Here is a 17,627-nt window from a genome sequence, read left to right as displayed (position 1 = left end):
TTCTCATCACCACCACTGCTGCCACACTGGTTTCAGCCCCATCACTTCTAGCCTGCACTCCTAACATCACCTTCTAACTGGGCTCTGAGCTTCTTCCTGTGTCCTCTACAGTGTGTGTATATGTTTGTATGTATATGGTCTATAAGGTATCAGCCAAAGAAATCTGTCTAAAGGATAATTAGATGAATCACTCTCATGCTCAAAACTTTTCATTGGCTCATGTTTTCACACTAAGAGTGAAAGCCTAAGTCTTTAAAATGCCCTAGAAAAGCCTACATGTGCCTCTCCCTTGACTCACCGGTCTCATCTCCTACTCTCTCTGCCCACGCCGTATGGGCTTCCATGCTGTTCCCTGAACATGCCAGGCATCGCTCCGTACTTCAGGACTTTTGCAGTATTTAGTCATTTCATTTTTCTGGAATACGCTTCCCCCAGCTATCCACACGGCCAATTCCTTTGCCTCCTCCAAGTCTTTGTTCAAATGGCTCTCTCTCAAGGAGGCCTACTCTATCTTATTGAAAACTGTGACCTCCCCCACTGACGTTCTTGCTCTACCTTTAGTTTTCCTTAGCATATAACCTCATTTACTGATTATGCATATTGCTAAAAGTTTATCTCTCCTCATCAGATGAAAGTTTCACAAAATGAGGGAGGGGAGATATCTTTGCCTACTTTGTTTACCAATGTATCTCAAGGGCCTCTAATATTGCCTGGACCAAGGTCGGTGCTCAAAAAATATTTGTTATGTGAATGGATCTGGATAAAGTAAACTTCAAAAATGTTGGTGGTTAGTTTATCTAAAATACATATAATAAATAATATTAAAAACAAAATTTCATTTTCTTGATCCCTAAAGTACAGAATGAATACTCCTAAAACATTAATGAAAGATTTTCACACTCCTCTTGATGATTCTAAAATTTGAGAAATGTTCCAAGTGTTTTTCCTTAACATTAAGCACTAGATCCAATGGGCAGTTAATTATTAATAACAATGAGTAGATGACAACATCACAAGCAGATGTCCCACAGAAACGAGAAAGTAAGAGAACACAAGAGACTTCTTAGGAAAAGGGGTCAGAGGTCCGTAGGTTAAGAACAGGAGGAAAGGAAGCTTGCATTAAGCCAACAATCATATTCCTGTCTCTCCAGAATAGCCATCCCCCACTGCTGTTCTCCTGCACTCTCATACAGATCAGCCCTAGCCTTTCCATCTTACACACACAGATCGCTGCAGTGAAGACACACCAAAACAGACAGAAGAAGAGAGTCTTTAATGCTGAAAGAATTTTAAATATAGACAAAGTGGTCCTGGAATTGACAGTAGTAGGGAAAGGCACTTCCCTACTTTTTAAGCTAGAAGTGAATTTTCCAGTGAGGTTAGCTCTCCTCCGACAACTATCACCAGAAAACAATGATGGAATTGGTAACCTATTTGATTTAATCACAAAGAAAAGAACAAAATGCTTCTGGCTCTACTGCTCTCCCTTCCCCACTGGAGTCTTAAGGCAAGAGAAATGTTGGTTTGACTTGAGCATTTCTATTTCTTTTACTAGTTGCATGGGCTTCTGAGAGGAAAATTACCCTTTCCTTCTGCCAATATAGCGATAAGCAACTACATTAGGAAATAACTAACAGAGACACTGAGTATAAAAGTATGCATTCTTTGATCTATAAAACATCCTTACTCTCCAAGTCTATACTGAACTAATACCCAGATGGTTGACCCTCATTTATACGTTGCCATTTGCATTCTGAATTCATAGCTCTTCTCTGGCAAATATTTTGGATATTACAAAGCCAACCAGATGAGGAGGGGTTTGACTCTCCTATTTTATGTTCACTTCCCATACTTTCTGGGTCTCGTTCAGGAAAACCTAGAACTTATGACAAAAAACCTCCTGAACTCAACTGAATTGAATCTTTCAAAGATGGAATGCAGTACCTAATGAATAATTTTTTTTCTATGAATAAGGAAAGTTCATGGAAGGAGGAAGGAAACAGGGAAAGTAGAGAACAAAGAAAATAAAATAATACACTATATGTACAGAATTCTATCATGAAAAGAGTATATGATTACCTTTTTTCCTAGCCTGATTTGAGGTAGGAATGGATCTCAAGCTTTTGCTCTTCATAATGTCCTTTGAAGTTTTCTTTTCAAGATTAGAAAATGTCTTGAAGGGTGAACTGGGCTTGCCATACCCTGAGCTCCTAACTGATGCATATAATCCACTCTGGGGTTTTCTTTTAAATAGAGGAGGTGCACTTCGGGCCTTCTTGTATGGTAGCTGTTTACCAATTCCAGCCCCTTCTTCTCCAGAACTGAGTTGAGATCTAAAAGTCTGCGTACAAGTACAAGCTCTTTAGTACTTAAACTTCGACTACAGTTGCAAATAAGATTTAACAGATAGCAAAACCATACTGATTACTAAAGAACATAGTTCATAGAAGGCAAATCATTATATTAAAGTTCTCCAATTCATCCGAATTTTAGTATTTGGAAGCACATCTTCAAAGTCAGGAGGAAGACAAAGCAAAATAATAAAACAAAATAAGCTTGCCAGAAAGCGAGACATGTAATTACTAGAATCAACATGGAGGAGAGCAGGGAAGAACATGTTTTGAAATGGCAAAAGTCTTAGCTTCTTTTTTCTCCAGATTTCTCAAGGTAAAAATTTATCAGTACCCTGCCTTATTCTATTGATACAAGGAGATAGTTTATGGTAAACACATAACTCAGAACTGTAAAATAAAAATGGAATACTGTGGTCATGGAGCCTATATAATCAGAATAAATCAAGAACAGAGAAAAAAGGAACAATGAAATATAAGTTTCTTAAGAGCTGCTAATAGCATTTACAGGAAATGTCAACTTACCTACTTTTGCAGAACACAAACTACTAGAAAGATTGAAAAGCACTAGAATGACGAATACACTTTATTTTCTTATGTTACTCAAACTCTGGACTACCTTTACTAAAAAAATGAAAAATATAAAGAATGGCTTCAGGAAGAAAGCTAATGCTACGGTGCTATTTTTAAATTTGGGGACTACAGGGTGTTGTTACAGACTGCTCACAGATATCCAGAATCTACGTGGAGGTTAGTATGTAACCAATCCCACTAGCTTAAGAAGTACATACTTATCAATAGTATTTGTATAACTTCATTTATCAATATGTCAAATCAATTTGAATGATAAAAACTTACCTTATTTATTTTGTCATCCTGAGGTAATAATGAAGGACCAACAGATATCTTTTTCTTCAAAATATCAAGGTACATTTTATCTATTTGTTCTTCCACAGCATTTACTCTTGGATGGTTAGTTTCTGTACCTTCATTTGTTGCCTTTTCTAAAACTACATTCTCTTCATTTCTGTCCAAAAATTGGTTCACAGTTTGTGGTTCTTGAGACATAACATTTTGGTTCATATTAAGGGGTAAAGGTCTAACAAATTCAGATTCTTTATTCTCAGCCAGTTTCTTATAGCTATAAAACAAAACAGGACACAGAGAATGAACCCTATATAACTCCTCAAATGCCAGTTTTATTAATATACACATACACGTGATACATATAAAATACATTTACATGATTAATATATGAGAGTATTAAATATATCTAATATTTGTAACTATTCAACTTAGGTCATTAATGTTAAATATATTATTTATAATTCTGGTTAACAGAGTATACTCACATAGCATCACATAATTGTTTTAAATTTCAGGTGATAATTGTAATGCAGTATAAAATACAGGACTTCATGGTTGACTCTGAGACCTACTTCAAAGGAGAGCCAAACCAAACCAGACTGAGACGGCTTTTGTCTAAGAAAAATTTAAAAATGAATTTCTAAGTGGCCTTTTTGTAATATATCTTTTATCTATAGTATCTCATAAAGTCAACATGCATTTGAAGCAGGTTAAAAACATTTTACACATTTCTAGAAGAAACCAAGTAAGTAACCATAATTTACGTCAATGAGCCATAAAATATAAATATTAAAATGCATAATTTCATCACAGTATAGGAAAATTTTTAAGTAAAACAAGAAAAATCACTAGGATTTTGAAATAAAATCATCTCTGTGGTTTAAAACACTTAAATGCAATGTCACATTTCAGACCATTAGATTTTCAAAATATGGAAACTGTCCCTTAAGGAAATGTTATAAATGTGGTTAAATATCAGCATATTATGGGAGCTCCCAAAATATGGATATTGTCATTGTCAAATTACTAAATCATGGTCAATTAGGTCATTTAATTTTGTAATTTATAAAATAAGATTAAAGGAAAGTTTAAGAAGCTACCATTTTCATATAAGATAGATTGGCTTCTTGAAAATTGTTAGAAATAATAGAAGTAGCTGGAACCATCAGAAAATATAATAGTTCTTTCCTTCTTAATGGTAGCGGAACCTGGCTAGCTGCTCATCAAAACTGTTCCCTGTTCTTGCTGTGAACCAACTAAACTACATTTCCTCAATGCCTTCAATCTAGACGGGGCCATTCACTAGTTCTGGCCTTTAGAATGTGAGTGCTATGGCGACAAGAACCTAAAATGTGAGGCAGTGGCTTAGTGCTTGGGTTTTGGGTGGCAAGGAAACTGATAGTAGAGGCTGGAGAGGTGACAACCCATGTTTTATAGCGACAAAACATTTGCTAAACTGTCACCTATAACAATTTATAAGGCAGACCACATGGCTACCGAGTGTGGGGTACTAAGGAAATGGTAGGAGAGAACAGGCAGTTTTTAGGTGCTAGCTACTACTGGCTACTTTTGACAAGATATTATGAGAAAAAGATGAGCTCAAGATAGAATGGGCTGTTTTTTTAAGAAGAAATCAAAGGAAACAGAGTCGAGAAACTCAGGGCCTCTTAGGTTCACTCTCTGTGTCTGAACTCAAACAATAAGATTCAGCACTGAAAAATGCTATGAAAAAGCAAGACATCATGGGACTTCGTGGTTGAAAAGAGTGACTCAGTCCCTTGGCAAATATCACATTATAAGTGTCATCTTCAAACACAAGGTTATTGTTCCTAATAATATCCAGACAGCTGCAATTAAATTGAGAGAGAAAAAAACAAAACAAAAGAACAAGGAAGCAAAGACATAAAGCAGATTTAAAACCTTTGTGTAGTAAAGAGTGTTTAGTGTAGTTGCTGGCACATGGCACTAACTGGAACCAAATAGATCAGAAGCCTAATAAACTTTCTGAAGTAACTAATTACAAAGAAACCACAACACTACTATTAAAAAAAAAAAAGACTAGAGACTTGTTTGGGAGCCTTAAAACCACCTGTAGGCAGAAAGTGGACGGAGAAACCAGTGCATCCTCCAAGATGGGCATAGCTTCCCCCCTGAAACCCCCTTCAGTTGAAGCCAATGGTGATGAAATACAAGACAAATCCTTCAAGGATTGGAACCAGGAGCTATACGCAACCATATATATACATATATATATACCTACATACATACATACACACACCCTATATATATATATATATATATGGTAGTTTCTGCTTAAGAGCAGAACAATGGCGTAATTAAGGAAAATTCCCATCTTCAAGGTAGGGGGTCTTTACAAGGTCTTTCACTGGATTTCAAAGTTGCATTACTGATGGCTGTACTTTCTTCATACTTTTCCTTTCTGAATGAGAAGGGTGTGGGTAATGAAGTATGTAACTTGTCTCTTTAATTCATTGATTAGTAGACAATGAGGAGCTATATTCAAACCTGATAAAGAGAACTGTGCTTCACCTGGAAATCCTGGCCTTTCAGATGGACAGAGTCCTGAATGGGACTTGAGCTGTTCGCTTTGAGGAGGGGCTGAGTAGGTCTTTGTATCCGTAAGAGTAGAATGGATATTTGGCTATTAAAAGAGGAGATTCTTGTGGAGACTAGCTAGATGCCTACCAAACGCATTTAACTTTTCTTTCTGGGCACACAAGCAAATCATATTTCCCAGCCCTCTTGGGCTCTGTTAGCTAGATGTGCTGGTTCTTACCAATAGAATGTGGACTGAAGTGATGTAACATTTCTGTGTTGAGGCAGTTAAAAGGAATTATGGTAAACCATCTTTTTTCTCTCCTTAGCGACTGTTTAGATGAGGCCATGAGAACCTTGAAACTGTGTGTTGATGACAGAAGCAGCCTGGGTCCCTAAATGACCATGTGGAGCAGAGTCCCGCCTCAACTCCACTGAGACACATGGAATTATGATGCGAGCAAGAAATACATTTTTGATGATGTTAAACTACTAAAATTTCAAGGATATTTTTGTTACAGCAGCTAGAATAACTTATCCTAATTTACTAAAAAGGTTTTTGATATGTGTACTAAAGTTTATACTACTGACATTTCTATAATTATTGTTATGCCTTTAATGTAAGTACACTTGGCTCTCAGCTTTTAAAACACAATGTGAAAATCCTTATTTAGAACTCACATTATTAAAATGGTGCTACCTATGCCAACAAAGACACAGGATGTGTGAAAAATCTCTTCAGTACACTAGCACAGCCCCAAATAGCAATGGTAAGTAAGCATAACTGCGCTTTAAAAATACTAACGAGCACTGCAGACCAGTGGACGAATACTAGGCTTAGTACTCAAGTCGACGGGGTTTAGTGTAAGCTACGCTGCATCATTTTCTCTCAATTAGCACAAAGGGAGGAACAAGGCCAAGAAATCACTGCAAGTGGATTTACAGGATGAGGATGGGGTTCAAGGGAGGCTCAAAAAGTTGTCTGTTGATAACACAAATGAACAAATGAATACATGCATGGATGACAGGCTTTTCACAGAAATATTTCATGGAGATCAAAGACCTGACAATCCAAGTGCATTCCTGGGTTTATGGCCACATGATCTTGAACAATTTACTTAACCTCTTTAAGCTCAGTTTCTTATCTATGAAATGGGGATAATAATGGAAGAGACCTCATAGAGTTGCTTTAAGGTTAAATAAAATCTAGTATGTAAAGAACTCTGCACAGTACCTGGCCCACGGTAAGCATGTGATTAAAATGCTAGCTGTTATCATCACCATCATCGTCGTCATTACTGGCTCCTGTGAGAGCTCCACCACTAAGTTGGTTTACCTCAGTTTCATCGATAAAGATGCCTGACCTACTTATTCTGAGGATCTCATGAGATAACGGGTGTGACACTCTAAGTGCTTCACGAATGCAAAGTGCAGTCTTACGACGAGGCTACTGTGATATGCTTCTCTGTGTTGGTGAATGACAGCCATGTCCCACAAGCCGTCATTAAAATGTACCAGAGCTGGAACATTTTCATGAAGCCCATTTTTCTTGTGATCCAAGAACTCACCCTGAAAGACAACAGCTGGTCTGTGACTAAGTGTAAAACGAACTGGCGTATAAAGAAGTGAATGGATGACTCAGCACAGAATAAAATTAATTTCCCTCTCAGCATTCAAATCAACTGTCCCAGAGCTATTTAGAGCTGAAGGGATTTTATTTTTCAGTGGAAAGCTTTAAGACTACCTACCTAGTGGCAGCAACTTTTTAGTAGCATTTATTTTTAAATTTTACCATGAGAAGAATTTTGATAAACTAATTAAGACTAATGTGAAAAAAAACACAGGAGTGACTCACAGGTAGACACATACCAGCTACACGTTAATCATTCATTAGCAATGGTTTTGTAGAACCAATGATTCTAAAAGTTCCCAGTGACGAAACAATAAACAAACAAACAACCTGTTCAATCCATTCCAAAAAAGTCATACCTGAGAGGTTGTAAATCGAAACCACTGACCCCAAAGGAATCTATTCTGATGGGCTTCATCAGCTCCTCTACTGTGGGCAGATCTGAGAGGGGAGAAAAGTTAAAACAGCAACCAAAAATCTTATGTAAATTGCTTAACTTAGTGTCTAATACCACCAAAATCACATTTTCTCTGATTGACGTAGTTAACAGAACAGCACATACAATAATCCCAGTTTCCCCCTGTAAGAAAATCTTCTTTGATATTTATATTTGAAATATATATTTACATATTTTATCTCTCTCTTTCTATATATATATACGTACACACATCAAATATATGTGTATGGGTGTATCCACAAATACACACACACATACACACGTTAATTATATATTTAGTTGATCCCAAAATACTGTTCTCTATTTAAAAAGTAACTTTAGTATATGTTCATGGAAAAGTGTAAAAAACGTGAAAATACGCAACTGATTTCTTAATTCGGTCAAGGCATATTAGAGGAGGAACTGAAATTTCATCCTATGTTCAGCTCTAACTTTATAGCTAAACCAGTGATTCCCAGATTTAAACAAACGCTTTAAATTCAGATACTGAGAAACAGTCACTAGAGCAAACTGCATTCAAATTATACCACACTGGAAACTGTCCAGAGAGGGTCTCAAACAAAGAAGCTTTTACCAGATTCTGTGGTAGAGATGTTTTTAGAGGACCCTTCATTTTCTTGAGGATGATCTTTTGCTGAGTTCTTGGTATTTTCCACTGCATTACTCTCAGGTCTTTGTTCATCTGCATCTCCCAAAGAATGGGCAATATGACAATAAGCCTGATGTAGTGCTTCAATGTCACTACTGCTCTGTCCATAAGAAACACCTGTTGAATTAAATGTAATCTCTAGTATATTCACACAAATACCTAAGAAATATGGAACACTAACACTGTCCCTTAATCTATTAGGAATGGTGTACAAGCCTATAGGACAATACTGACATGATCAAAATAGAGTGAAATACAAACCTGGGTCATGCATGGCCACAGCCTACCAGCATGAACCACAGCAGGCTCAGGAACTCCTGTAGCGGGCTGAGATGTGTCCTGATGTGCTAACTGTAAAATATGACTCTACTAGTTATCGTCTCTTCCTACTACCCTTAATCGACCTCTCTGCATTGGATAAAACTATTCCTAAATTTCTCAAATTGACACAGTTTTTCAAGGATTCTGTCTCTCTTCTCTCTCTCTCTGCCTCATGGGGCCACCAAGCATCTTGTACTCTGCATTTCTTCAACTGAAATTCAATCCTCTAGCTTTGCAAACCATTATGTTCCAACAGCCTGCTAAAGCTGCTATAATAGAAAGTGATTTCCTAGTAGCCAAACCCAGCCTTTAATTTTCTTCAACTTTTAAAAATTTTCTTCACCCTGTGACATGTGACCCTGCCATTTTCCTGGGGACTGTTTCCTCTGCATAACGCCTTCTTGTTCTTCCCACTGCTCTGATGGCTGCTTTTCCATCTTGTATGGTAAATGACTCATCTCAGGGCTCCTCCATCTCTTTTTAAAACCTCTCTTTTTTTCTGGGGGGGGCGGTGGTAGTGGAGTGGATAACTTCATCAAGACCCTTCACTTAATAACTGCCCATGTGCACGTGACTCCCAAATCTATGTCTTTTGTCTTTATCTCTTTTTTGAACATTAAACTTCCTGACAAGGAGACTGTTCTATAAGCAAATCATATCTAATACATCCTCGAGTGAATTAATTATATTCCCCAACAAAATCTGTTCTACTAGTACCTGCTATTCTGGCTGTGGTATGATCAGTCACCCAGTCATCCAAAATAGGAGACATGATGTCACTGTTCACTCTTCCTTCCCTATTAACCTCCTCCTCTTCCCACCAACTGATGAATACACTCTAGAGGAAATAATTCAAAGGATCTAATGACAACAATGATCTAAGACTTTAATGAGTATTTTCTTACTAATTTTGTACTCTTCACTACTAACAGTGGAATTTTCAAAATTAGAGAAAAGAAAAAAGTGCTATAGAAGAGTGGAAAAGACAATAAGAGAGAAATATGGTGACCAGTCTCCTTTTCTCTTGATACCCATGAACTAATCAATTAATGCCTAAAAATATTTACAAGAGCACATACAGCCTCCTCTTCCTCTATATGATGTGTAAGTTGCATAGTATAAAATTCTGAGGAACTATTTTCAACTCTAAACATAAGAGGGAGCCAAGTGCCACATATGATTGTGTAAGAATGCCTCACAATCGGATATCTTTCTATCTACTGCTTCAGGTCACCACTGTTATTTGGAGCATGCCCAATAAAGGAATAGATTTGATTAAATACATTAAAAACAAAAAAGTGGAGGATACTGTGAGATCAGAATCACTGACAGTTTTAGCGGCAGGGATATTCAGTAGGACTTGAGGAAAAAGACCTTGCCTGCTAAGCTAAGCCTAATGGTCCCCAACCCCCTGGCCATGCCGTGCATGGCCTGTTAGGAACCGGGCCACACAGCAGGAGGTGAGCGGCAGGAGGGTGAGTGAAGTTTCATCTGTATTTACAGCCGCTCCCCATCGCTGGCATTACCGCCTGAGCCCCGCCTCCTGTCAGATCAGCAGAGACATTAGCTGTCCACTATCGGACAGCAACCAAAATGAGATTACAGAGTAGGCTGGACGTAAGCAACACACTTTGGGTGTCACTGTCTACCATCACCCCCAGATGGGACCATCTAGTTGCAGGAAAACAAGGTCAGGGCTCCCACTGATTCTGCATTATGATGAGTTGTATAATTATTTCATTATATACTATAATGTAATAATAATAGAAATAAAGTGCACAACAAATGTAATGTGTTTGAATCATCCCGAAACCATACTCCCCCGCCCCCTGCCTATGGAAAAACTATCTTCCATGAAACCGGTCCCTGGTTCCAAAAAGGTCGGGGACCGCTGCCCTAAACCACCTGTCAGATTCAGAGTAGCATGACTGAGGGAGAGAATGAATTTTTATGAAGAAAGGGAAAAGGCACAAGGTGTTTTGTCTCCTCTACAGAAATACCAGGATGCTTAATTATCTTCAGAGTGTGTATAAAAGAAATGATCCCAGTGGCAAATCGCACAGCAGCACTGAATGCTCATACCAAATTTAACACGTGTGAGGTGTCAGAAAGAAGAGGCTCTGGCTTAAAGCAACAGCTGAGCAAACATGCAGAAAAGCAACGACCTAAAAGTTAGAAATCAGAAATGGAAGATCGAGTGGTATCATGGGCTGCTCAGAAAACAGAGCAACGGAAAGGCACTTTTCTCCTAGTTTGAGTCATTAACCCAAATGATGTTAAAAATAATTCCAGGGTCATATATGTTAACTTTTTTCATGCATTTTACAGAGAAAAGGGCTGACTTCTCTGCATGTATTTTATATATCACCACAAGTCAAAAACGCCCTATTTTTTTCCACTTTAGGAGGTTGAAAAGGGTCAAATCCTGCTGGGCAGAGGCAAGGGTCCCGTTGTGGAGCCACACTGTCCTCCTGTGACTGCTCTGGTCATGCAGCCCAGCACAAAATGGTACCTGCCCTTGAGACAAATGAAAACAAGCAAAAGGCTAGATCTGGCCCTCATTTTACAGTTACCAACCATTTTAAGACAATAAAGCACAAGTTTCATGAATAGTATTATCAAAAAAGAGATAATCTTTGACAACATATCACCTAAACGGAGCCTGCTTAATACTGGAAGACACCTGGTAAACAAAAAACAAGCCACTGATCTTTTCAGTTTTTAAACCAAGTTCAGGTGCTGATTTGAAAATTTTCGAGTGTATTTTTTGAAATGCTAGGTAAATTCAATACCTCACAGCCAAAAGGTATTTATACTCTATGCCTTCAGGTTCTTTATTATAATTTGTACTCTTAACAGAGTGTTGATATAAATAATAATGATGAGAACCACACAGTTGCCACTGCTTGTTGAATCTTAACAATATACTAGGCACTATATATTAACTCAGTTGATCATCACAAGAGCTCATTTTAAAGAAGAGGAAACAGGCTTAGAGGCATTAATTGTCCAGTGTCATGCAGCCGGTAACTGGCAAGGCTGGGAATATGAATCCAAGGCCACAAGACAATAAGATTATACTTACACTCTTCTAGTAATTGACTTACCAAATTATTTCAGAGTCAAGAACATTTAAGAAATAAGACCAAGAAAATTTAGCTTTATATAACTGACCTGGATCATCTTAATAGAATTTTTGCTTCCAGCAATACATTTTTTATTTCTGAGTTTTTCTTATAACCTACAGCAGTGGTTTTCATACTGAGTTTTACAAAACAGTTTTCAGAGAAAATCACGGGTTCCACAGACATTTGACTGAAATTTCATTTTAAAACACAAAAACTGTAATAAAAAATAATCTGCACACTCAAATGTGCCATTTATGTAACTGTAAAGAGCATCAGAGTGATAACTCTTGCCTCTGGCTTTGTTTTCATGTGTATCTTAGAATAAAGCTTCTCTGGCCATCCTGTACATAAAAGAACCCTCTACTATGCATCACTGATTAGAAAAGCTGTAGCTCTACACTGGTCTTTTAAAAGAATCCATATCTGCTTACTGGAAGAAGTGCAAGTGGATTGACCATCACAGCACATATGTGACAAGTACTTAAATAAAAACAGCAGTAAGAATGAGGAACATGTGCTCAGCACATGCTTTCAGCATCGCGGAATATTCACTTGGGTAGTAACAAGTAAATGAGTAACATATCTTGATGGAAAAATTCTGTTCTAATTTTTTTTACGTTTTAAAATGGAAGTGGATGAAACAAGATAGTGGTGACTCTTGGAACGGCACTGACTAGAAATAAAAGATCTGAGTGGACTTTGTGGTTTTGATCAAGTTTGGTTTTCTCATCTGGTTGCTGGTTACATGGATGTGTTCAGTATTTGAAAATTCATCAAGCTATGATGATAGGTGAATTATTATACAAGTATATTATACTTCCATAGAAAAGTAGAAAAAAAATAAGAAATAAAAATAAAATGCAAGCAGATGTTCAGAGTTGGTTAGTGATTTATCATTTCTATTGTTCTTTTTTTCCAAGTGTCTGGGTTGGTTTAGTTGACCATACTGGTCAACTGAGACTTGCAAAAAAGTAAGTTGAAAAGTTCCCATTTGCACTTGTTTATCTGGTAAACCAAGAAAACGTTCATATTATACAACAAAAACAAAATATACAAACATATTGGAAGTCTGATGATATAAGAATGTAATATCTAGAACTTTTAATTTTAAGAATTTCAAAGGACCATTACTACTCTCACTAACTTTATAAGTAAATGTCACATATGTAAACATTTATATTTATACTGATAAAATACATTTTTTATCTCTATAGAGGTACTACCTAAGATTCCATTTAGAGGTAAGAGTTCCACTGCTTTAAAAAAAGTTTGAAAAGGCACTATCTTAAAGGTCTTTACAACCTTTAGTCAAGTCTAGATGGTCCGAGACATTTCAGAATTTTAGGATGTGATCTAGCTTTTGCCTACACAGAGGGAACTATGGAAACGCACAAGACCGAAGTCTCAATTCTCTGACGCATGGCAAATTTAATGGAACACTCGGGGGGGTGGGGTGCAGAAAATGAGTCAATATTCATCTACAGTACTATACCTTGTAACAACAGCATTCATTCATTTATTAACAAGTATATATCTTAAAACACACTTTACTCAGCCTACTAGCATTATGTGTCACAATTAGCAAGTTCAGATTATTTAAGTTGTTAAATATAGTAGCAAATATGAGACTGAAAATTTTATTGTTGACACAGTCCACCAAAACTGAATCAAGAATAAATAGATAATTTGATCAGACCAATCACTAGAACTGAAATAAAATTTGTAATAAAAAAACTCCCAGGCTTCCCTGGTGGCGCAGTGGTTGAGAGTCCACCTGCTGATGCAGGGGACACGGGTTTGTGCCCCAGTCCGGGAAGATCCCACATGCCACGGAGCGGCTGGGCCTGTGAGACGTGGCCACCGAGCCTGCGTGTCTGGAGCCTGTGCTCCGCAACAGGAGAGGCCACAACAGTGAGAGGCCCGTGTACTGCAAAAAAAAAAACAAACGAAAAACCAAACCAAAACAAAAAAAACGCCCTGCAAACAAAAGTCCAGGACTGGATGCCTTCACTAGGGAATTCTACCAAACATACAGAAAAGAACTTATACTGATCCTTCTCAAGATCTTCTAAAAGACTGAAGAGGAGGAAACACTCCCACAGTCATTCTATGATGCCACCATCACTGATTCCAAAACCAGACAAAGACACTACCAAAAAGGAAAATTAGAGGCCAGTATCTCTGATGAATATAGATGCGAAAATCCTCAACAAAATATTAGCAAACCGAATCCAACAATACATAAAAAGAATCAGACACAATGATCAAGTTGGATTCACCCCAGGGTCACAAGGATGGTTCAACATATGCAAATCAAGCAATGTGATACACCACATCAACAAAAGAAAAGACAAATGATATGATCATCTCAACTGCTGCAGAAAAAGCATTTGATAAAACTCAACATCCATTCAGGATAAAAACTCTCACCAAAGTGGGTACAGAGGCAACATATCTCAACATAATAAAAGCTATTTATGACAGACCCACAGCCAACATAATACTCAACAGTGAAAAGCTAAAAGCCTTCCCACTGAAATCTGAACACGATAAGGATGCTCACTCTCACCTCTTCTATTCAACATAGTTTTGGAAGTCCTAGCCACATCAATCAGACAAGAAAAAGAAACAAAAGGGATCCAAATTGGAAGGAAAGAGATAAAACTGTCATTACAGGCAGAAGACATGATACTCTATATAGAAAACCCTAAAGACTCCACACCAAAACTATTAGAATTAATAAATGAATTCAGCAAGGTAGCAGGATACAAGATTAGTATACAGAAATCTGTTGCATTACTTTACACTAGCAATGAAATATCAGAAAGAGAAAATGAAAAAACAATCTGTTTTAAAAATGTATTAAAAAAATACCTAGGAATAAATCTTACCAAGGAAGTGAAAGACTTATATGCTGAGAACTATAAAACATTGATGAAGGAAATTAAAGATGATTCAAAGAAATGGAAAGCTATCTCATGTTCTTGGACTGGAAGAAATAATATTGTTAAAATGGCCATACTAGTAACTGAAAGTAATTTATACATTTAATGTGATCCCTATCAAATTACCCATGACATTTTCACAGAACTAGAACAAATAATCCTAAAATTTATATGGAAACACAACAGGCTCAGAGTTGCCAAAGCAAATCTGATGGAAAAAAACAAAATTGAAGGCATACCTTCCAGACTTCAGACAATACTACAAAGCTACAGTAACCAAAACAATACGGTATTGGCATAAAAACAGACATATGGATCAGTGGAACAGAACAGAGAGCCCAGAAATAAATCCGCACACCTATGTTCAATTAATCTTCAATAAAGGAGGCAAGAATATACAATGGAGAAAAAAACAGTCTCTTCAGCAAGTGGTATTGGGAAAGCTGGACAGCCTCATGTAAATCAATGAAGTTAGAACACACCCTCACACCATAAACAAAAATAAACTCAAAATGGCTTAAAGACTTATAAGACATGACACCTTAAAACTCCTAGAAGAGAACATAGGAAAACATTCTCTGATATAAATCACAGCGATGTTTTCTTAGGTCAGGCTCTCAAGGCAAAAGAAATAAAAGCAAAAATAAGCAGATGGGACCAAATCAAACTTATAAGCTTTTGTACACAAAGGAAACCATAAACAAAACTAAAAGCAATCCACAGAATGGGAGACAATATGTGCAAATGATGCAACTGACAAGGGCTTAATTTCCAAAATATACAAACAGTTCATACAGCTCAATATCAAAAAAACAAACAACACAATCAAAAATGGGCAGAAGACCTAAACAGACATTTCTCCAAAGAAGCCATACAGATGGCCAAAAGGCACATGAAAAAGACGCACAATATTGCTAATTAGAGAAAGGCAAGTCAAAACTAAAATGAGGCCATCATCAAAAAGCCTACAAATAATAAGTGCTGGAGAGGGTGTGGAGAAAAGGGAACCCTCCTACACTGTTGGGGGGAATGTAAGCTGGTCCAGCCACTACGGAGAACAGCAGAGAGGTTGCTTAAAAAACTAAAAATAGAGTTACCATATGATCCAGCAATCCCATTCCTGGGCATGTATCTGGAAAAGATGAAAACTCTAACTCAAAAAGACACATGCACCCCAATGTTCATAGCAGCACTACTTACAATAGTCAAAACATGGAGGCAACCTAAGTGTCCATCAACAGATGAATGGATAAAGAAGATGTATACACACACACACACACACAATGGAATACTACTCAGCCAAAAAAAGAATAAAATAACATCATTTGCAGCAGTATAGATGAAATTAGAGATTATCATACTAAGTGAATTAAGTCACAAAGAGAAGGCAAATACCGTATGATACCACTTATATGGAGAATCTAAAAAACTGATACAAATGAACTTATTAGCAAACCAGAAACAGACTTACAGACATAGAAAACAAACTTTTGGTTACCAAATGGGAAAGGGGGGAGAGGGATAAATTAGGAGTTTGGGATTAACAGATACACACTACTGTATGTAAAATAGACAAATAACAAGGACCTTCTGTATAGCACAGGGAACTATATTCAGATTTTGTAATAACCTATAATGGAAATGAATCTGAAAAAGTTATATACACACATACGTGTGTATGTGTATACACACACACACACACACAATTTAATCACTGCTGTATTCAGTGAATATAGCAGTGACACAATACAACACTGTAAATCAACTATACTTCAATAAAAAATGTCAAATTTATTGATATAACTATGACATATATTATATCACATACATTTCCCTAAAAATGAAGTCAATTAGTCATAGAATATTACATATTTAGAGAACAGCTACTTTGTCCCTCTTACCTGTTCCTGTCATTTCATTATCAGTCATATCTGGCAGTGCTTCTGGATTAGTTGTTGCTCTCTCCTGGTCATCAAGGTTGACCTCTGCAACAGAGTCTAATGAATCAAGCAGCACTACTGGAATAACATAAAAGAAAAAAATATTAGGAATATAGAGAAGCTTGTATGGTTCCATAAACAAAATATTTAAATTGTATGCAATCTGTATAAAAACAAAGATAAATGTTTACATATAAAGAATACATAATCATAGGTCTAAAAGAAGCATTTTATTCTTATATACAACAGAGTAGGCTTACGTCAACACATATCTATGCTTATATACAAGTCTAATTTATGTTTATATGTAAAAGGCAAAAGGCCTGCAAAAACTAACAAAAAATTTTTTCTTCCTCCAATTTTATTGACGTATAATCGCCAATTAAAAATTGTATATATTTGAGATCTATGACTTGTTGATTTGATAAACATACACATTGTGAAATAATCACCAAAATCAAGATAATTAACATATCCATTTACCCTTTTTTGTGTATGTGGTGAGAACACCTAATATCTCCCCTCTCAGCAAGTTTCAAGTAGTATACAACATTAACTATAGTCACATTGTTGTGCATTATTTATCTCGCATAACTGAAACCTTGTACCCCTTAACCAACATCTTCCTATATCCCCCAACCCCAGCCTCTGGTAACCAACATTCTACTCTGTTTCTAGGAGATTGACATTTTTAGATTCCACGTATGTGAGAATATGCAGTATGTCTTTCTTCATGTGGCTTATTTCACTTCATGTAAATGTCCTCCACATTCATCCATGTTG

At 36.8% G+C, this 17,627-nt stretch overlaps 1 protein-coding gene across 1 annotated transcript in view; it reads right to left on the bottom strand.

Annotated features, from left to right (window-relative positions):
* CEP162 (centrosomal protein 162) overlaps positions 1-17,627 on the bottom strand; it is a 90,218-nt gene that overhangs the window by 46,431 nt on the left and 26,160 nt on the right. Inside the window, exons 9-13 of the mRNA XM_082856042.1 lie at positions 16,806-16,922; positions 8,436-8,627; positions 7,764-7,845; positions 3,210-3,492; positions 2,080-2,341 (exon numbers count right to left, since the gene is read on the bottom strand). Of these exons, the coding sequence (XP_082712168.1) occupies positions 2,080-2,341; positions 3,210-3,492; positions 7,764-7,845; positions 8,436-8,627; positions 16,806-16,922 (936 nt within the window). The remainder of the gene's footprint in view (positions 1-2,079; positions 2,342-3,209; positions 3,493-7,763; positions 7,846-8,435; positions 8,628-16,805; positions 16,923-17,627) is intronic.

Source organism: Leucopleurus acutus, assembly GCF_964270905.1.
Source record: "Leucopleurus acutus genome assembly, chromosome: 15".
NCBI lineage: Eukaryota > Metazoa > Chordata > Mammalia > Artiodactyla > Delphinidae > Leucopleurus > Leucopleurus acutus.
The sequence above is the reverse complement of the archived record's forward strand: the minus strand, read 5'-3'. Positions and strand labels throughout refer to the sequence as shown.